Source organism: Carassius gibelio, chromosome A6 (genome assembly GCF_023724105.1).
Source record: "Carassius gibelio isolate Cgi1373 ecotype wild population from Czech Republic chromosome A6, carGib1.2-hapl.c, whole genome shotgun sequence".
In the NCBI taxonomy this organism is placed as follows: Eukaryota; Metazoa; Chordata; class Actinopteri; order Cypriniformes; family Cyprinidae; genus Carassius; species Carassius gibelio.
In genome coordinates, this window is record NC_068376.1 from 23,475,407 (window position 1) to 23,497,763 (window position 22,357).

Sequence of the window (22,357 nt, forward strand, 5' to 3'; positions counted from 1 at the left end):
CATCAGTGAATCATACCAGATCTCTGGCTTCCTGTGATGTCTGCCTTCAGGCAACGATTCGTCCATTACCCTCAGTCGACCCAAACACACTGGCTGCCTTGCGTCTGACAGTAAACACTGGGAGAGAGAGCATGCTCAACCTTCATTGCCCATTCCAGCTAAGAAACAGAGCTAATTATAGACCATGATTTGTCAAACTACCGAATGGGGGAAACAAGAAAAAAATAATGACAACTGAACATTAATTGTTATTACAGCATGTTTAGAAAGTTTTATATATCTATATATATTGTCAGTTTGCTTATTGTCTTTGCAATGCTTATGTTTTGGTATTTTTGGCATGAAGGTTTGGGAAAGGCCCTCAGTACTTGAGAGCTGAGGTCAGATTTCACCCCGTCATGCTCTTAAAGTGACTACACAATCTATGTGTAAACATTAGGTTGTTAGAAATTAGGTTGTTTTCTTAAAAGAAAAAAAAAAAGAAAAAAACACTTTTCTGTTTTAACATTTGACATTTTGCAAACAGATTCTCATAATATGTTGTCAGTATATTTTGCAACAATCCTGTACAGGTAAAATAAAACCATAAAATACAATACAAACACAAACATATTAAAGAGCCACACAGATGGGAAATCAAAAATTACCTGTATTACAGTGTATGATGTAGCTGTCCATCAGTGTAAACAATGTGCAAAGTGATTAAACCAAAAAGTACACGATTTATAAAGTTATTGGCTTCTAAAGTAAGGAGTCGACTCTGAATCGCTGAAACTAGTCGTTATAGATTTCAAATCTTTTGCCCATCTCTATGTACGTCACTAGTAACAAGTAGTAAAGTAGAGGGACACCACTTGCCACCGCAATTGAAGAATGACCCATTTGCTGGATGCTCACATGGCGTTAGGGTAAGTAATGGCTAATTCTGTCATAGCTATGGAGTTTTTAAACCTCTGTTTTTCTCAGTAGGTTTTTCTATAGAAGAATTATACATGTCTTTCAGTTCATTTGTATTCCCACGTATGTATTGGGCAAAAACTAATTTTGTTGGAATCATGTAGAACTAGCATTTTTATTTTTGTCAGGTGAACACACATAGATACAGATCTAACCAGTGTTTTAAATTATTATTATTTTAAAAAAATAACATTAAAGCTATACAAATGTAACCAAATATTTCATTAAACAAAACACAAATACACATCAAATGAGCTTTTTTATTAGTTACTGGTTTTCGTGGACATTTTACAAGGATTTCATATTATATGAGTTCTTCTTTCTCTGCCCACTCTCTTCTTTCTCAGAAGGTTCATTCCTCAGCCTCTTTACCCTGTAAACAAATGAAAAATAATTGAAAACAAATATTATCAAATGAGCATAATATTGTTTCATATTGTAGATTCTGTTTAAAATGCTTATGCACAAAATTTTGTTTATAAATAATAAAATAAAATAAAAGTGTGATATTTACCCTCCCGAGTTCACGGCTTTTAACTCTCAGCTTGTTGACCTGGGACTCAGCAATGTCCGCTCTCTCCTGAGCTTCCTCCAGCTCATGCTGCACCTTTCTGAACCTGGTCAGGTGAGTGTTGGCCTGTTCCTCCTGTCAGTGAAATAACACTTGTTTAGGTTTATCATAGCCAGAATATTTTGTAGTGTACCATATTTCAAACTTTAAAATTACTCACAGCGTCTTCACTCTGTCTCTTGTAGGCCTTGACTTTCAGTTGAAGTTTGTCCACAAGGTCTTGCAGTCTGATGATATTCTTCCTATCTTCCTCAGTCTGTGTCAGGAAAACATAATGCCTTAATTGGACCATTTATCATATCTACATATAGTATATATTTTTGTTTCATGAAGTACCTGATAAGTCAGTTCCTTCACTTTTCTTTCATATTTGCGGACTCCTTTCACAGCTTCAGCACAGCGTCTCTGTTCTGCTTCAACTTCGCCCTCAAGCTCACGAACCTGAAATACAGATTATAATTAAAATGATTCCTGACTTTATGCTTGTGATAAAGTAAATGAATGTGCCATGTGTACATTCAACAAAACCGTTTGCACAACAATCTTTCATCTCTTAATACTTTATTTTGGTCAATTTATTTGATTACCTTTTTATATGAAACCATGATCTGAACTCACAAAAATAGTCTTATTTTAACATCTTATTTTACATATATCACCAGCAGGACAAAACATCAACATTTCGGCTCAAGGCCTTAAGTGCGTTGAATAATTCAGTCCGTCCACCCACTTTTTAAACCATTAATTATATTGATGTCATCATTCATCTTCAAAATTAGCCAATGTTAAGTCTCTAAAAATGTATTGTACCATGTGTATAGCCACCTACCCTAGCTTCCAGTTTCTGGAGCTGCTTCTTTCCACCCTTCAAGGCCAGACTCTCAGCCTCATCCAGACGGTGCTGCAGGTCTTTGACTGTAACCTCCATGTTCTTTTTCATCCTCTCAAGATGTGCACTTGTATCCTGCTCTTTCTTCAGCTCCTCTGCCATCATGGCGGCCTGGAATAATTTTTTATTCAGAAATTCAGTTTCTTTGGTTAAGGAGGATGTGTAAATTAGTAGTCGACAGAAATTAAAAAAACATCAAAATATACACAACTTATAAGTGAACAGTTTTTTTACTTACATCAGTTATTGCTTTCTTTGCCTTATCTTCAGCATTGCGTGCTTCCTGGACTACATCTTCCATCTCACCTTGAATCTGAACAAGATCTGCTTCCAGTTTCTTCTTGGTGTTAATAAGACTGGTATTCTGAAGACATAGAAAAAATGTTAAAAATAATTTTGATTTTGAGTTATCCCTTAAGAAAATACAAATTATTCTTCTTACTTGGGAGTGTAGGAGAGTCACTCGCTCACTGGCATCCACAAGTTCCTGCTCAGCCATTTTGCGAGCTCTTTCTGTCTGCTCCAGAGCAGATCTCAGCTCCTCAATCTCTGCCTGCATCAGGTTATTCCTGCGTTCAACCATAGCAACCTGCTCTTTCATGTCCGCTTGTGTTCGTAAAGCCTCATCAAGATGGAGTTGAGCATCCTAAAGCAATCGAGAGATAATTCGATCATCTGATTCCAGATCAAGATATAGTGATATACTGCTGTAACAGAACAAACCTTGAGATGTCCCTGGACGTTCCTGAGCTGTTTCTGAGCTTCAGCAGCCTGGCGATTTGCATGACTCAACTGAATCTCCATCTCATTAAGGTCTCCTTCCATCTTCTTCTTGATTCTCAGAGCATCATTTCTGCTTCTGACTTCAGCATCCAGGGTGGTCTGCATGGAATCAATGATTCTCTGGCTGTTTCGCTTGATTTGTTCAATCTCCTCGTCCTTCTCAGCCAATTTCCGATCGATCTCCCCTTTCACTTGGTTCAGCTCAAGCTGGACTCGGAGAATCTTGGATTCTTCATGCTCTAGGGTCGCCTGGAAATTAGGATAGTTTGTAGGGAATAGTTTGCTAGAACAGTGGAAATAATGTCAGTAAAAAAAAAAAAAAAAGCACCACATTACCTCAGCTTCTTCAAGTGCGGCCTGGATTTCAGATTTCTCCATTTCAGCAGTTTTCTTTCCTTTCTCCAACTCATGAATAGTCTTTCCAGTTTCACCAAGTTGCTCAGTCAAATCTGAGATCTCCTCTGTATACATGAAAGGATGCATGATTAACAGTGGGTTGAAACATACTATTCTGGAGAAGAGCAAAAGAAAAGATCACTGATAATTCTGCAGTGAATCATTCTACATACGCTGAAGGTTCTTGTTTTCCCTCTTCAGAGTCTCCAGGTGGTCCAAAGCCTCCTCATAAGAATTTTTCATTTTGAAAAGTTCTGTGCTAAGAGAACGAGCCTCCTTCTGGGCTCCTTCCAGCTCTGCCTGGCTCTCCTCATACTTCTGCTTCCATTCTGCCAAGACCTTTATGACATTTAACATTATACCTATGGTGAGGTGCATCACAACAATATTGAATGCAAGTGAAATAATGTGCAAAAGACGCGGTTGCTTTACCTTATCAAAGTTCCTTTGTTTCTTGTCAAGGTTGGCAGCCAAAGCATTAGCTCTCTCCACATCAATCATGAAATCCTCAACTTCATTTTGCAGTCGCTGCTTGGTCTTTTCCAAAGAGGCACATTTGGCATTGACAGCCTCAATGGACTCCTCAGCATCCTGCAAACGTTGAGCAAGCTTTTTCCTAAAAGCAACAATGAAATGTTAGTCATTGCTACTGCTTAATTTCTTGTTGTGAGAACATCTAAGCAGGTGATTTCCTTTACTTTGCTTCCTCAAGCTCTTCAGTACGCTGAATGGCATCAGTCTCATATTTGGTTCTCCACTGAGCTACCTCACTGTTGGCCTTTGACATGCCACGCTGGAGCTCAGATTTGGCCTCCTGTTCCTCCTCGTACTGCTCTCTGAGCATATCGCAGTCATGTCGTGATGACTGGACAGCATGAGCCAAGGCATTTTTGGCCTTATTAAACAATAAAAATGTTCCAGTGTTATTCAGTAGGTTCAGTTCATAAGGTCATTAATTAAGAAAATGCTAATTCCTTACCTTGACTTCTTCCTCAATTTGCCTCTTCAGCTCTTCAATCTGCTGAGTGAAAGCCTGTTTGCTTCGAGTCAGCTGAGAAACCAAAGCCTCTTTTTCTTCTAGTTGACGTCCCATTTCACCTTGCATAGATTTAATGATGGTCAGTAACTGTAGTGTTGTATAGGTGTGTACATTGAGAATGTCATTTTATTATCCCTTCTGTAAAAACACTACTTACCATTTTCAGTCTGAAGTCTTGCCTTTTGAGCACCTAGATCACTGATTTGGCGTACATGTTCGTCATGCTTTGTCTTAAACTCGCTCAAATGATCTTCCTGTGTACGGCACATCTTTTCAAGATTTGTCTGCAAAACACAATTTTTTTTGATGAATTTTTTTTATTTTTTATTTTTATACAATACAGTGCTGTTTTACATCCAATACTCCATGAATATGTTAATACTTGCCTTAGATTTGGCAACAGCCTCCATACTGCTTGACAAGTCATCAATCTCCATTTTAAGCTCACTTTTCTCTTTTTCCAGCTTCTGTTTCACACGCTGGAGGTTGTCGATCTGCTCTCCCAGTTCTGCCATTGTGTCAGCCTGTTTCTTGCGGAGTGCCGCGGCCGTCGCTTCATGCTGCAAAGAGGACTCCTCCAGATCTCGGCGCAATCTCTGGAACTCAGCCTCACGCTTTTTATTCATCTCAATCTGGGCAGAGGTGGCACCACCTGCTTCTTCAAGCCTCTCGCTGATCTCCTCAAGTTCCCTGGAGAGATCAGACCTCTGCTTCTCGACCTTAGCACGAGCAGCACGTTCTGCCTCAATTTCTTCCTCAAGCTCCTCAATACGAGCCTGTGGTAGCAAAACTTTAATGAGTAACAGCTAATTACAAGAAATAAGCATAAAATCTCAGTAGTACTTTGAGTGACCTGAAGTTCTTTAATCTTCTTCTGGAGCTGAATACCAAGAGACTGTTCGTCTTCAATCCTGTTCAGAAGTTGACTTGACTCAAAGTCCTTCCTGTTAAAAGAAAGAAAAAACTAAATGTTATAACTATTCTGAAAGTGAACAAGGGGTCTGAATCACGATGGTAAGTAGGATAGAATGACAATGTTTTATTAGTTCCTCACTTTTTCAGCCTTTCTTCTAGTTGTTGCTTGTCATTCTCCAGGTCCATTATGGATTCCTGGGCAAGTTTGAAATCACCCTCAAGCTTTCTTTTGCCTCTCTCAAGGTCCATACGGAGTTTCTTCTCCTGCTCCAGAGAGCCTTCCAGCTGTTTCGCAAATGTGAAACATTAGTAACCATTATTTTCCTCTTAAAGATTAATTTAATGTTTGATTTCTGCTTCTTGTTGTAACAATAACTAGGCAGATAACTACTAGTTTGCACTAATTTGTTACATTTCAAACTCACGTCATCAACTTGCTGCTCAAGCTTTGCTTTGGCTTTTGTCAGAGTGTTGACTTTGTCCTCCTCTGCCTGGAGATCATCAAGAGTCTGTTGATGTGCCTCTTGGAGGGCTTTCTTCTCCTTTGTCAGCTTAGCAATAACCTCATCTTGAGCTGTCAATTCTTCAGTAAGGTTTTTAACCTAAGAGATACAGGGGATAATTTGAGTGACTGTAACCTGATTAAAAGAACACGTTTACCTGTTACTAAAGATATCAACCTTGTTCTCAGTGGCATGTTTCTCCTTCTCCACTTTGGCTAAGGTAAGCTCTAAATCATCTATGTCTTTCTTCAGCTCAGAGCACTCATCCTCTAGTTTTCTCTTCTTGGCTGTCAGTTCAGCGTTGATTTCTTCCTCATCCTCTAATCTTTCACTTGTCTCTTTAAGTTTCGCCTCAAGCTGGATCTTGCTTTTGATTAGTCCTTCACATCTCTCCTCAGCATCAGAAAGGTTTTCTGTTTCCTGTTTATAAAAGCATCATTTGTTAGATTTATTTTTTTAAGTTGTGTATTTGTTATGTTATAAAGATGAATAGATTGTCTGTGATCTTTTCAGCAGGAAAAACTCACAGATGCCACTTGTAACTGCAGGTCATTTTTCTCCTGCAGGAGGGAAACCATCTTCTCTTCCAGCTCCTTCTTCTTGGAAAGTGCCTTTGTTAGATCCTCCTTCATTTTTTCAAAATTCTCTTTCATGGCTGCCATTTCCTTCTCAGTCTCTGCACTCTTCAGCAGAGGCTTGATCTTAAAATACAGCTTCATCCATGGCCAGTGTTTCACATTCATGAATGAGCGGATGTTGTACTGGATGGAGAAGATGGACTCTCTGATTGATAGAATCAGAAGAAATGGTCAGATCCTGTGTGTGAATATGAAGCGTTACCCCCTAAAGTATATTTTTAAGCAAAGACAAACCTTCTCTCCATCATTTTGACAAACTCTTTCCTCATAACATAGCCTCTGCAAAGTGCTTGAGTCATGGTCACAAGGATAACAAGTTTTTCATCTCGCATCTCCTCAAGGGTACCCAGAAGCCCAGCTTTGAAGAACACCTATAATTTGAGTTGGTTTTCACATTGTTAGTGACAGCTGTATTATCAACAGTGATTGCAGTCTTGTAAACATTCTTACCTTGGTGTGTCCGAACTTGTACTGGGTATGATCCACATCAATGGAGGTAAGGAGCTTCTCTGAAGCCTTCTTATTGTCAATGAACTGACCCTCAGGAATGACACTAGCATTCAATACTTTGTATCTAAAGAAAAGTCATTCAAAATATGACATTATTTACCTTGAATAAATTCAATAATGTGGTTTCAGAATCTTACCAAGTTGAAATTTGCACCTGGATAGTACATACATGAAGTAAGAAGTACTGGTCTTACTCACTAATCTTGTGTACATGTTTTTGTGTGTAAAAGCTGTTTATATGCATTTCCAGTTATATTGCATTTATAAGATCTTGTTGGCCATGCAAGAAAAGCATATATGTGCGTGAGAGAAAGTACATTTGTTGCATGCAAATTACTAGCTGTGGATACATGCCCCTCATTTAGAAAAATCTATATTCATCAAGGATGAGATAATTTTTTTAAAAAACATATTTACCTCTGCTTAAAGTCACCATAGAGGATTCTGCTTGGGAAACCTTTTCTGCAAATTCGAATTCCTTCCAGTACACCGTTACAGCGCAGCTGGTGGATGACCAGAGGGTTCTCCATTAGACCTAAAATAAAAAGTTAAACTTCATTATTGTTTTAACTTTTTATAAACACAGAATCACTCATTTAAATATATTGCATGCTTTTCTGTATTCTAACATGAATGGAAAAAATATTGACCTGGAGTCTTTGATTCATTTGGAATCAAGCAACGCACAAAATGAGGATGAGTGCTTCTCAGGTTGGTCATCAGTTTGCCCAAGTTCTCCTGAAGGTTGAAAAATAAACAGATAAGCTATCACCCAGTACCCCTTAATAAAATATAATAAAATAATATTAAGGAGTAAAATGAAACCACTTCATTACCCGGAACAGAGCAGACACAGTCTGGAAGGAGCCACCCTTCTTTTTCCCACCCTTTTTGCCACCAGATTCAGCTGTTGATTAAACAGTACAGTAAAGAACTCTCTGGTAAACAATGCCATGTACAGAAATACATTTTTGACAAAACTCCATTTTCATATTTGCATCCTAATGTTACAGTCATAAATGTGTGAATTGGTTTGACAGACCTTCAGAAGAAGCATGAGCAGCATACAGGTGAGCCAACAGTTTCATTGAAGATTTCTGGTACAACTGAACCACAGAGTCGTTCAGAGGGTCCTTGTTCTTATCCAGCCAGCCTGTGATGTTGTAATCCACAATTCCAGCATAGTGCACCAAGGAGAAGTGGGCCTCAGCCTTGCCTTTGGTAGGTTTGGGCTTCTGGAAGCATGCATTTTTACCAAGATGTTGGTCATACAGCTTGTTCTTGAAGGTTGTGTCTGTTGCCTTAGGGAACATGCACTCCTCCTCGAGGATGGAGAAAATACCCATTGGCTGCAAGAAACCAAAGAAAAAAGCAAATTTTCTTAAGATAAGAAAAGGAATCAAAGCAAAGCAGTTATGAAAAACACTTTTGCCCTAAATTTGAAATTTGTTACCTTCTCAATAAGCTCAATGCAAGCAGCCAAGTCCATACCGAAGTCAATGAACTCCCACTCAATACCTTCTTTCTTGTATTCTTCTTGTTCCAGCACAAACATGTGGTGGTTGAAAAACTGTTGCAGTTTCTCGTTTGTGAAATTAATGCACAGCTGCTCCAGGCTATTGTACTGTAGTGAACATAAAATATTTCAGTATAAGAACCAAGAATCTAAAGCACCAGATTCACATTTTTTTTATCTTGTCAACTTACATCAAAGATTTCAAAACCAGCAATGTCAAGCACTCCGATGAAGAACTGTCTTGGTTGTTTGGTGTCCAGCATCTCATTGATACGGACAACCATCCACAAGAACATTTTCTCATAGACTGACTTGCACAGAGCCATGGCTGAATTATTCACCTAATTTATAAAAAAGAAAATTAAATTTTATACCATTGCATTGTTTAAAAAACAGCCTATTCATTAAAATTCAGTGATGTTATCATTAATTATACATTTTCAAATGCACACACCTGAGGAACTGTTTGACCTTTGGTCACAAATTCATTCCCGACCTTCACTCTGGGATAACACAAAGCTTTCAGCATGTCGGCAGAGTTCAGTCCCATGAGGTAAGCGATTTTATCAGCCACTGGAAAAAAATATTTAAAGTAAATTATTAATATATTAAGAAAAATAATACATGTTTTCATTCATATTGTAACCATATATGAATGTTTCTACAGCTGAATTTAGACTCAATTCACACCCTCAGTTCCATCAGGCTCTGCTTGCTCTTCCCTCTGCTTCTGCTTGAACTTCATGTTCCCATGATGCATCACAGCTCCTGTCAGCTTGTAGATGCCTATTTTCTCATCAGCAGTAAAGCCCAGGATATCTATGGCTGTCTGCAAGTCAGAGACAATCATGTGTTTCTTGTCATTTGATTCGGACATAATAACGTTAAAGTCTTTTTTGCTGAGTATGCAACGCTATTAAAAATGTTTCTTTTTATGTAAATTACTTGACAAGCTGATTTCTGCTTACATCAGTTGCAACGAACTCTTCCACATCATTGATGCTCTTGACTGTGATCTCACCATGACTGATCATGGGATAGTCGTATGGGTTAGTGGTGATCAGAAGAGCCTCTACAAAAGGAATATGACAAGAAAGAAAGACTTGATTCTACTTCAAAGATTGAATATTTCGTCTTGCATTCTTTAGAAGAATTGTATTAAAATCAAATTAACTATTGTAAAACATGATCTTAATGCAATAATGTGCAATTTCTTACCCAGCAATTCTGGCTTATGGCCAGTGCAGAGCTGGTAGAAGATGTGGTAGCTCCTCTCAGCAGACAACTGGAAAGTTACTCTGGACTTTTCCAGCAGATCTATGGATCAGTAAGATGATTATCAGACAAATAAAAGTAATTATTATAATATCAGTCAGTTGAAATCAAAAAAAAAATGAAGGACTCACAAGTTTCAATGTCAGCTGAGGCTAGTTTTCCAGTAGTGCCAAAATGAATTCGGATGAATTTACCCTAGATAATTTAAAGGTAAGAAAACAAATTTTATCAGGAAAATATGTATAAAAAATTCCATTACAGAATCAAAGCACACAGAAGGCCATACTTACAAAGCGGGAAGAGTTGTCATTCCTCACAGTCTTGGCATTTCCATAGGCTTCCAGCAAGGGGTTTGCTGCAATGATTTGATCTTCAAGTGACCCCTGGTGGGCACATAATTATGGAAGCATATGGTTAGCATTATTCAATTTGGGATGTAATATGCAAAATGACAATGCAATATGTAAAATGGCAATGCATTTCTGTATTTACATTTACATTTTCCAATACATTTGTGCAATGTTTGGTGCAAAATGAAAATGAAAATTAAATTACATAATTTTCATTTGCCATTTACTACACCAGTTTTAATATGTAAAATGAATATTAATTTTAACGCTTTATAAGTTGCAAAATTAAAATGAAAATGTATTACAGAAATGATTAGATATGTCTAACATGTTAAAGCAAAAACTGTGGCAAAAATATCATTTAAATGCTATTTTTCTTAATTGCATTAACACTCACAGTCAAGACACTTACGATTGCATTTTCATTCGGTGTCCCGCAATGAATGTAGCAAAACTCAATGTGCACATTGAAAATGCATTCCGAGCCGATCACGTGTCCCCGCCCTCGCGCCACGTCAATCATTGTGTGAACAAGGCGGGGCTTACAGAAGGTCAGAGACTCAAGTCTCAAGAAGAGGATTCAATCAAGTGAGACAACATGGACAAGACAGTTGGTCCGTGTATGTTTTGATCATTTCGGTTTATGGCTTCAATATTTCATTCGGACTTGTGGGCGGAGCTGAAACGCTGCTTTCATCTGATTGGTCGAATCGGATCGGTTTTCATCTGACAGCCTTCAGCTCGGTCTTGTCATTCTTTCAGGCAAAATAAGAGTCAGTGCGAGTGAAGCACTGAAATGTCTGAAACTATGCTCACTGTTAATTAGCATAATATTTGAATCAGATGTAGCTGGGCACATAATTCGTGCTGCTGAGACCTGCAAATTATTTCTAGGTTATAGTATTGTATGAATATTGTCCCACTGATAAATACAGTGCAAATAGTTCTGTCCCTTTGGATAACAGTGAAGTGGAAATTAAAATCAATAATAGACTGAACAGTTCCATGTCTGTAACATTTACCACTCTCATCTTTTAAGTCATAAGGCACTAGGTATGTGTGTGTGTGTGTGTGTGTGTGTGTGTGTGTGTGTGTGACATTAATAAATAATTGTAAAAATGAATATAGTTACATTTCTAAATAAAAATAGTAAAATTAGCTCTATGCTGCTCAGTGCTCCTGTAGCCTACCCCAGAGCGCCCTCTCGCGGCTGTGGACGGTAATGTTTTCTCTTGCTCTTGAATAAATGTGACATATAGTCCAGTGCGACTTATATATGTTTTTTTCCTCGTCATGACGTATTTTTGGACTGATGCAACTTATACCGAAAAATACAGTTAACATTATTATTATTATTTATTATGAGAGTAATTGACACAGACTAGAACTTTAATGTTTCACCCAATTCAGCTCATATCTTTAGACTCGTCCGACTCGTGTTGCTTGTATAACTGGCCAGACTTACCTTCCCAAAAAATCCTATTTAATTTTATTTCATAAATTTAACTATATTTATTTCCACTTTACTGTTATCCAAAGGGACAGAACTATTTGCACTGTTTTTATCAGTGGGACAATATTCATACAATACTACAACCTAGAAATAATTTGCAGGTTTCAGCAGCACGAATTATGTGCCCAGCTACATCTGATTCAAATATTATGCTAATTAACAGTGAGTGTAGTTTCAGACATTTCAGCTGAAGGCTGTCAGATGAAAACCGATCCGATTCGACCAATCAGATGAAAGCAGCGTTTCAGCTCCGCCCACAAGTCCGAATGAAATATTGAAGCCATAAACCGAAATGATCAAAACATACACGGACCAACTGTCTTGTCCATGTTGTCTCACTTGATTGAATCCTCTTCTTGAGCAGTGTTGCCAACTTCTTTCAATGGAAAGTAGCTAAACCCTGACTGAAAAGTCGCTAAATGTCGCTAGATGACGTCACACGCTAATTAGCATATTCATGACGTAAGTGCGTCATATTATCTTGCCCTTTCTGTGCTCATGTAATGCATTTTAAGGCAGCTAAAATTTTCAATACAAGTTTTTAATTATTATATTTTAATGTTTCTGTTGTCCGACAACGGAATTAATATTATAATGAATGAAACGCGGTCCATTAAGACTACATAACCAGCTCTCAAATCCTATTTATGACAATGTCTAATGAAATCACATACACATAAGATTAAGATAATGATTGTACTGTGATTTCGGCTATACTTGTATGTAAAATAGAGTTAGAAGCAACAGAATATATTTTTTAACTGAAAGTGCTTCTCCTCTCTGCTCGCCGAACATAACAGATGCACAGAGAGAGAGGCGTGTGTGCACGCTGGGAGAGGGAGAGGGAGAGAGATAGAGATAGAAATAGAGAGAGAGAGAGAGAGAGAGAGAAAGAGAGAGAGAGAGAGAGCTCGTGCGGCAGTGTCGGAGAGTCTCAGAGACTAAATAAGGTCTGTCAAAAAAAAAGTCGCTAGATTTGTCGCTAGTCGCTTTTTTGGAAAAAAGTCGCTATGGGGGTCTGAAAAGTCGCTAAATCTAGCGACAAAGTCGCTAAGTTGGCAACACTGTTCTTGAGACTTGAGTCTCTGACATTCTGTAAGCCCCGCCTTGTTCACACAATGATTGACGTGGCGCGAGGGCGGGGACACGTGATCGGCTCGGAATGCATTTTCAATGTGCACATTGAGTTTTGCTACATTCATTGCGGGACACCGAATGAAAATGCAATCGTAAGTGTCTTGACTGTGAGTGTTAATGCAATTAAGAAAAATAGCATTTAAATGATATTTTTGCCACAGTTTTTGCTTTAACATGTTAGACATATCTAATCATTTCTGTAATACATTTTCATTTTAATTTTGCAACTTATAAAGCGTTAAAATAAATATTCATTTTACATTTTAAAACTGGTGTAGTAAATGGCAAATGAAAATTATGTAATTTAATTTTCATTTTGCACCAAACGTTGCACAAATGTATTGGAAAATGTAAATGTAAATACAGAAATGCATTGCCATTTTACATATTGCATTGTCATTTTGCATATTACATCCCAAATTGAATAATGCTACCCATATGCTTCCATACATAATGTGTTAGAGATGCCATTCAAATAAGTATTCTACTGCTTGTTTTAGATTGATGTTGTAACCATACAATCTAATAATCCCATCATCATTATCACATTGGCAAACAAATAGCATAGATACCTTCATTTTTCCAGCAATGGCATCTGTCTTCTTCTGTCCAGATACAGCAATTGTTGCAAAGTACTGGATGACACGTTTGGTGTTCACAGTCTTTCCTGCACCAGATTCTCCACTGAAAATATGGTCCAATATATTATACCATGCATCAGACTTCACAGTTTCTGCTCATCAAACAGTAATGCTTTTGCATCTGTGATCAAATTACTTACGTAATCAGGATAGACTGATTCTCACGATCTACAAAAGAGAAAGTCATTTAGTACATTCTAATACAAGCACAGTTAGTTTTTTTTAAACAAATCTTTTAAGAATCTTAACCACTGAACTTCAGCCATAAACATTGGTTTTCCATACCAGTGAGCATGAACTGATAGGCATTGTCAGAGATGGAGAAGATGTGAGGTGGTGCTTCAACTCTTTTTTTGCCTCTGTAGCCTGCCACAACTTTAGCATCATACACTGGGAGCCACTTATAGGGGTTCACAGTGACACAGAACAACCCGGAGTAGGTCTGCAAAAGAGGATTTTAGCTTAACCAAAATAGCATAATGCATTTAAAGTATGCAGTTCTGTTCATTTGATTACTTACGTAGATCATCCATGCTGCATAACGCTCTTTGAGGTTGTACAGCACAGTGGGTTCATTGAGGTGGGTCATCATGGCCATGTCCTCAATCTTATCAAACTTGGGGGGATTCATTGGAAAAATGTCATCCTCCTTTACTGTGAGGGTCTGGAGGGAGAGTCATTTTACAGTCATTAAAGAAACAATGCAGATGTCTGTAAAATTTATTTGGCAAATTTCATAAAGTATCTCTTATACTCACTTTGCCACACAGAGTTTGCACTGTTGCTTTGCCACCCTCCCTACTCTTGAGGACCCCTTTGAGGTACATCTCCTTGGGTTCAGTCACAAAATAGGCAGTTTTGGCATCAAATGGCTTATTTTGAGCTTCCAGTCGTTCCTTCTCTGGCTTGCGGAGGTAGATGGCCGCAGGGCCAAAACACTCCATTTCCGGTTCCATAGTGGCACTCTTAAAGAAAAACAACTAATACTGTTTGTAATGCAAGTTATATTCAAAGGAACATTTACGATTCTGTAAGTGTGATATTACCCTTTAACATTAGGCTAAAGTATAAAATAACCCAGTACTTCATGTAACCCAAAGCCAAAAATTCTACAGTATTGAATCATATATATATATATATACAAATTAAAATTAATATCTGAGGGATGGTGGTTGAGAATGACAAAACCTTGTTATAGAACATTAAGTTATGCATGAATTGTCACAACCAACTTCAAAAATGTCAGTATGTCACATTGGCAACATTTCGTTCCGTTCACTTAAAAGATGCTCCATGTTTACCTTTGTATTGCACCAACTTGATATTGATATTGTGTTGCAGTTCACCTCCTCTGTGTACTGTAAACAAAAGCAAGCCAGTTGTTAGTCCGTTAGTTGAAACTTGCCCAAATTATAAAATAAGTAGTTAAGGCAAAAATAATTTCTTAAAAGTAGCACAGAAGAAGCACAATGTTTTAATTTGAAATAAAAAGCCTAAAAATATCCTTATATAGAAAAAAAAGAACTGTGCGTAGAAAAACCATCTGCGTTGGGGCTTAGCGTTCAAACACTCACCTTAGCTGTGTAGTTGTGAGCCCAAGGAGGAGTCAGGAAAGCCCTGTTTTATACTGAGGCGCAAGTGTCCTGTCAGCACATTTCAGCATCTCATTTTTGGTCATGAGTCCTGTTTGCCCACTTCCATTTGTCCCCTTCAGCAGCATCACTGTATTATTTTTATCTCTTGAAAATGAGAAGGAGTTCCAGGATGGTTTTATCTTTTTAAATTGTTATTGTCGTAGTACAGAAATCTGTAGAGCTTTTTTTTTTAGCCCATTTTAAGTGTTTCAATGTAAATCTGAACTGTTATGAATTTATTGTCTATATTGGTCAGAAATTTGCATTGTTACAGTATGCACAAAAATGAATCGAGAGAGAAAACAAACAAAAAAAAAAAAACTATTCCAAGAGTCCTGAGTCATGACCCCACAAGGACAACATATTTTTCTTTTTAACTGGAAGTATTCAGCTGGTACAAATAAGGAGAGCAAATCAATAACCACAATGCGCAAGTCAGTACAACTAACCCTCAGTCATAAATCCTTCTTATGAATGTCTGGCAATAATAAGTAATTAACCTCGTTGATGAGAAGACTTCAAATGTCACTGGTATAAAGTTGCAGGAGCTTTACAAATTTGACATGTTACAAAGAAATCAGATTGGTATACTTCTGTCCCTTCAAGAAACAAGCAGGGATGCCAAAGGATCATGCCCTTCCTCGCTAAGAACAGCTGAGGCTCACCAGGCCTCTCCTGGGGATGAAACAAAGTCCAAGGTGGTGACAAAATCCTTGATGTCAACAGCTTGAGTCATTGTGTGCTAATAGCTGGACCTTTCTATGCCGAGAGTCCTGGATGAATGTGTGCATGGCCTTTTTTTCACTTTTAAGATTTAAAATAGTGGATCAGGACCTCTTTAGTCTGATGGTCCTTCTCTGTTTGGCTAAGTGTGACATGAGATTTACATTTACATTTACATTTAATCATTTAGCAGACGCTTTTATCCAAAGCGACTTACAAATGAAGTCGCTGAATACTTCCAGATTTGATTTAAAGTAGGCTTTGTGAGCCTTAAGGTCAGTCTTTCCACTGGAAAGGTGATCTCATACTGGCAAAGAGCAGAAAGCTTTAAAAATTGTGGGGGAGTTACTCTTGAGATATAATGGGCTCCATCGAATAAAAATGTGAAACTTGATCACCCACCCATAACACTACATTCTTATTTGGACAAATTGCAAATATAGCCACCAGTGCAGTCTTTGACCAACCAAATGGCAGCAGGCTCAGGGGATTTATTATGTCTTGAACTTCCTGCATTATATTTCAAAACAAAATCCAAGTGTTTTAGTGTCTGTCAAGAGCCTGCAAGTGTGCGGCTTTAAAGATTGCGGATTGGTGTAATGGTTGTTGGATGAGACAGTTGTATCATAGTTTCAAGTTGTTTCTGCTTCTTATTTTAGGACTTTGAAATATAATACAGCGTCTTTGCTTCTTGTGGCAAAAGACAAATGAGTTTGTATTGGCTTTGCTTTAATGTTTAATGTCTGAGTATGATGCCGCATTTACACCATGCAGAGATCAGCTGCTTACAAAGCCTCTTGGTGGATGCAGTTGGGTTGAGTAGCCTACAGTTGAGTAGAACCACAGATAAGTATACATTTTCATTATATTCATATAATTATTATTATATAGATAGAGCTATAGCATTTTAAATGCTTTTTACTTGCCTTACCAGACAAATAGCCTGATTAAAACATAAGTGACAAAAATAACCAGCCAAGTATCGAAGCGCGAGAATGATTCTTCTAATTGTATTATCCAACATTCAGTATAAACTCCAACTGATAATGGATAGTATATTTCTGGTATCAAGGTCGCGCTGTTAAGGCTCACTCGGTTTGTCACTTTGTGAGAGACTTCAGAACAAACAAGCGTAATAGCACAAATAAACTGAACGGAAGAAACACACTGAGGTAAAAATTCAAAATGTATAGTTTATTCATAACATGATATAGTTAAATAGCAACATGACAAATGAGCTATTTTGCCTCAATATTCTCAGATGCAAAAAACAAACAAACAAAAATTCGAAACAACTACAGAGTGCGCGCATTGTGCGTGTGAGCATTTAGTACAGTGCACTCTTTAACTGCATGATTCAGTCTATTAAATTACTGTCAGAATGATCACAAATTCAAGACATAGGGGCAGAAAAATGTGTATATTTATACCACTTCATATAGGTAATGAATTTCACACAAGGAGTGCCTTTTTCCACCAAAAATTACAATATGGCATTTGTAATTGCAGGTTAAATGCATTCATGTTCTGCATTAAACAGTGTGTAAATAGGTGCAGTTTATGTCTGGATTGCAAAGATAAAATTTTGTTGATACTGATTTCATTTGCTTGGTAACAACCCAAATGTCTTATTATTCTAATACACTGATTAAATGTAAAAATTTGACTCAAATGAAATGGCTTTATAAAGAAAAAAATGCCCATAAAAGGTAAAAATCTATTTAAACTCATTGAAAAAGATCTATTTCTATCACACCACCACAGAATTTGAAGAATAGACTATGAAAAACTTTAGGTGACTCACTCATTAAGTGACTTATCGCCACTTACTGGTTTAGTTGGGAAGTATGTTGGAAAATATAAATTTTTCCCTCAACATTTCATATTTTTATATTCATAAATGTATTTAAAACATTAATCTCAAAACATGATTTATTGCAGTTGTAATTATTGTTATTTGCAGGTGAAAATATTTAATCTGACTCATACCAGATCCATTGAATTTTTTGGTAATTTCTAATCATTTGGCATGAAAGATGATGCATACATCTAAAAAGTAAATCTTTGTAAAGGTAAATACAAATATGCAGATTTAAGTATGTAAAAGCTGCTAGAACACTGATGAAAATATTTCTTCTGAATAAATTGTTTACTCCACCAAAATCTAATGGATGCAGTTATTTTGAAGGGATATTTTGTATGGAATATTGTCTCCTAATATGAAAATTTCACTGTATAATTTATCACAGCAATGACATTTTGTTTTGTTTTTTATTTAAACACATTAAATATTACATATATGTAATGTAATAAAATGTGTATTTCCATTACAGGTTTAGGTCTTATAAGATGGTATTAATAAGGTCTTAAAAAGTCTTCAATTTAACTTGCTCATGTCTGTAGAAACCCTGACATTTTCATTTATATTATATTTTTGATGCAGTTGCATGATTTTGCACATACTGTACTTGCTTTGGAGTGCTTTTAACATTTGTGTTAACTCACAGGGTGTGGTTTTCTAAAATAATGCTTTAAAGCATGACAGAATGAGTACCTGAGGGAGAGAAAGATAAGATCACCACAGAGAAGCAGAGAAAGTGTATGAGGACAGAAGACAACAGACCTGTAGGAGCATGTTGAAGTAACAAGGGGTTATTCTAGTCCTGACATCAGAGTCTGACAGTGTTTTGATGATTGGGAGAAGTAGACGTGCCACTATATTGTGAATCATATTCTATCTAGAAAATTGGCCCACAGCGAATTGCAGTAGCCTATAGTCTTAAAAGGACAAGACGTTGGTTAGCTGATACGACTTGGACACCCTTTAGATTTCACAAGGTACTGCTATCCGATGTCGCATTACTTCACAAAAATGTAAACTTTAAGTGACAGAATACCATGTAGGCTGATTAATAGTCATTTATTTGGTTGTAATCCAGTGTGCACCAGTTCAATCGTTGCAAAATGCATTGAGGTTACATCATATCCCCAAAGAAGTACACATGAAAGGACAAATAGGACACCTACTATGGTCTCGTGGACTTCAGTTCTGTGTAAGCAAAGGACACATCACTTTTTAAACAATTTACCATGTAACCATAGGTTCTGATTGACATGGATACTTTGTGAGAAGCTTTAATCTTTATTTAAGATTTATTAGAAATTAAGAGAACAAGTCAAAATGTTAAATAAAAGAAAAACAGCAGCAGCCATTGTTGTTTGGTGGTCAAAGTTATTAATCACATGACTGTTAATTGCTGTCTCTCATTGAAATGTGATTCACTCTGCAACCTCTTTTCCCTGTGAAAAAACCCCAAACATAAATAACATTCAAATATTATGGACTTTTGGGTTTAGTTTATGTATACTCAGAAGTCAACAACAGCTCTTCTGCCATCATAGGGGCCTGCAAATGACTACAGCTCTTTTTCAGTGTTCACTAGATGTAATTAATAGGATTTGACCGGATAAAAATGTGTGAACTTTTATGGACATGTAGTCATATAAAACATATCAATGTGTACTTTCATATAAATAGGCACTTACATCAGTAATAGCTTTTTTTCAGCCTTCTCCTGCATTCCGTGCCCCCTGAACAGCATCATCCACTTCACCTTTGTACTAAATTGACCTCAAGCTTCTTTTTGGTGTAGATGTATTATGGAAATTAACATGGTTTACCACTGGCTATTCTATCTAAGAGCCCAGATGAATTAAATTAGAAACACTTGAAAACAAACCTGGGAGTGTAGAAGTCCTACAACGCTCACTGACATCCACCACTTTGCAGATCTCTGAGAGATCATCACTCGAGAGCAGATCTCTGCTCCTCAATTTCGGCCTGCTTCAGGTTGTTCCTGTGTTCAACCATAGTAACCTGTACTTTCAATTCCTCTAGTCTATACCCCTCAGAATATCATCAAGGTGCACTAGGGCATCCAGTTAAAAGATTTATAACTTGATTCAATGTAATAAGTACTTAAGAGGATAAGGTTCAGCTCCCAGCTGAGGAAAACTGGAACTTTTACAAGGGCTCCACGATTTTACTTTGATCTGCCGTTCCTAAGATGTTTCTGAGCTTCAGTCACCTTGCTATTTGCATGGTCCAGCTGAATCTCCATCTCATTTAGGTCTCCTTCCAGCTTATTCCTTTTGATCTTTTCTATTTCCTCCTCTTTCTCAGCCAATTTACCATCAGTCTCCCCTTTCACTTGGCTTAGCTCAATCTGGATAAGAATAATCTTAGATTCCTCATGTTCCAGGGTTCCATGTTGACCAGTAGAACAATATATCGAACATAAGTAATATGAACACATATTTAACATGGTAAAATTACCCTAAACAGTGCAGACACTGCTTCTGAACAGAATAATACTTAGTACAAATATAATATATACATTTAATAACACATTTGTTAAAAAATAGACCCTGCAGAATATTAACACTATCAGATATATGTAGTCGTGTTTATGAGCCACTGAAAAAAAATATATATTTTTAAATAAATAATTTATATGCATCCATATTGTAACCATATCTGAATGTTTTTATAGCTAAATTTGAAGTCACACCCTCAGTTCCATCAGGCTCGGCCTGTTCCTCCCTCTGCTTCTGCTTCTGTTTGAACTTCATGTTCCCATGATGCATCACAGCTCCTATCAGCTTGTAGATGCCTATTTTCACCTCAGCATTGAAGCCCAGAATATCAATAGCGGTCTACAAGTCAAAAACAATCAAATGTACCTTTTACAATGTATTTGATATAATGTATAAAATATATAAAATATAATATACAGAGTATAAAACCATAAGATTATGCATTAAATGTTAAGTGCTCAGACATTTGGCTTCCACATTATTGATGCTCTTGACTGTGATCTCACCCTGACTGATCATGGGATAGTCGTATGGGTTAGTGGTGATCAGAAGAGCCTCTACAAAAGGAATATGACAAGAAAGACAGACTTCATACTGCTGCACAAATATAATAATTTAATGCTCACATTATCTGTTGTTTCAGATAATCTTTATTTATTTAAAATTATATAATGCAAAATATGATCTCAATGCAATAATGTTCAACTTGTGTCCCCCCATGTTCGATAAGATTCATTGGAAAAATGTCATCCTCCTTCACTGTGGCAGTTTTTTAGGGGGAAAAATACTAGGTTCAGATTACTAAAATGCTTTGTATGTTTTTGAACTTGCAGTAAATTATTTATTTCTATTGTTACTTAGTTTTTAGATGTAAATCATGGCTTCCGGAGGTAAATGGCCACTGGACCAAAACACTCAAGGTGCCACTTTACTGGATAGACCAGATAGACCAAACATCAATATCATTAAGGATATTGATAATTGAAATAGTAAGTGATAATCCCATACCTTACTGCAATAAAATAATGATAATTATTGTTTGATGAGGTCATATCATAGGTTTTTGCCTCCTTTTGCTTCCAATCAGTAGAAATTGGCTTAAATGATGTGAGAAACCTTAAAAGAAGATATCCCTTCAGCACATAGAGATGATTTTTGTTTCTGTACACATAATAAACTTAATAAACTTTATACATTTTGTGTATTTTTGCAGGCAGACTAAGTTGTTTTTTTTTTTTTTTTTTTCAGTGTGACTCACCTACTGGAAGTCAGCCCCCATCAATGGCTTCACACTTGAGTTGTTTTATAGAGCACAGCACAGCACACAATGTGTTTGGTCAGCAAAACTCTCTCTATCTGGTGCTTGGACTGCCCTTCGCATCTCTCTCTGGAATATTATTTTTATCTGATGATAAATTTGAAGTTATTTTAAACAGAGTATTGCAGTTTTGCTACAATATTTCCACTTTTTCCACTTAGTCTGGAGCTTTGCATATCAAAGACATGTACTGAAGCTTTAAACAAAGTGAAACATGCATATTCCAATTTTTTATTTATAAATTTTTATTATTATTAAAATGATAGAAAAGACATGTAACAATAACTTTAGAATCATGTGAGAAGTTTGATGCTATGTTATACAATTGATAGCATTGTAGTGTTGTCACTTGTGCATAAGCCGCTAATTTATTGATTTCGTTTCTGCATCTTCATATTGGATATAGCTGTTTGAGACAATTACCCATTTCAATGTTTAAATAGAACAGTTGTTAAACTTATGTGACCCAAGGAGAATTATTTTACCTGTTTTTTTTTTTTTTTAGATTTCTATTTTTATGGTACAGTAAGGGCAACTTCATCTCTGCCAGCTTTATTTCTTGACCCATCTCTTGTGGTTGTTAAAGAACTGCCCATCAGTTCAACAAGGGATTAAATGATTTATACCAATTACACTCCGAGTTTTCTTGGGATGGGAAACAAGATAGGGGCT

General features: G+C 36.8%; 1 protein-coding gene across 1 annotated transcript; it reads right to left on the minus strand.

The window, feature by feature from the left end:
• Positions 1-1,197: 1,197 nt before the first annotated feature.
• On the minus strand, positions 1,198-15,284 carry LOC128015762 (myosin heavy chain, fast skeletal muscle-like). The gene is made up of 41 exons (XM_052599864.1): positions 15,208-15,284; positions 14,935-14,991; positions 14,392-14,598; positions 14,154-14,297; positions 13,919-14,075; positions 13,774-13,801; positions 13,565-13,676; positions 10,283-10,375; positions 10,124-10,187; positions 9,936-10,034; positions 9,686-9,789; positions 9,408-9,546; positions 9,172-9,290; positions 8,909-9,058; positions 8,655-8,825; positions 8,244-8,550; positions 8,038-8,108; positions 7,852-7,939; positions 7,619-7,736; positions 7,142-7,265; positions 6,926-7,062; positions 6,581-6,836; positions 6,231-6,473; positions 5,976-6,152; positions 5,690-5,835; positions 5,489-5,579; positions 5,022-5,411; positions 4,793-4,919; positions 4,576-4,694; positions 4,295-4,491; positions 4,029-4,212; positions 3,770-3,935; positions 3,537-3,661; positions 3,141-3,449; positions 2,860-3,063; positions 2,656-2,781; positions 2,358-2,528; positions 1,865-1,969; positions 1,689-1,784; positions 1,472-1,603; positions 1,198-1,330 (listed from the first exon to the last, which is right to left on the minus strand). The coding sequence occupies exons 3-41, from the start codon at positions 14,587-14,589 to the stop codon at positions 1,310-1,312; spliced, it is 5,808 nt and encodes a 1,935-aa protein (XP_052455824.1). The 5' UTR covers positions 14,590-14,598; positions 14,935-14,991; positions 15,208-15,284; the 3' UTR covers positions 1,198-1,309.
• Between the last annotated feature and the right edge of the window lie 7,073 nt (positions 15,285-22,357).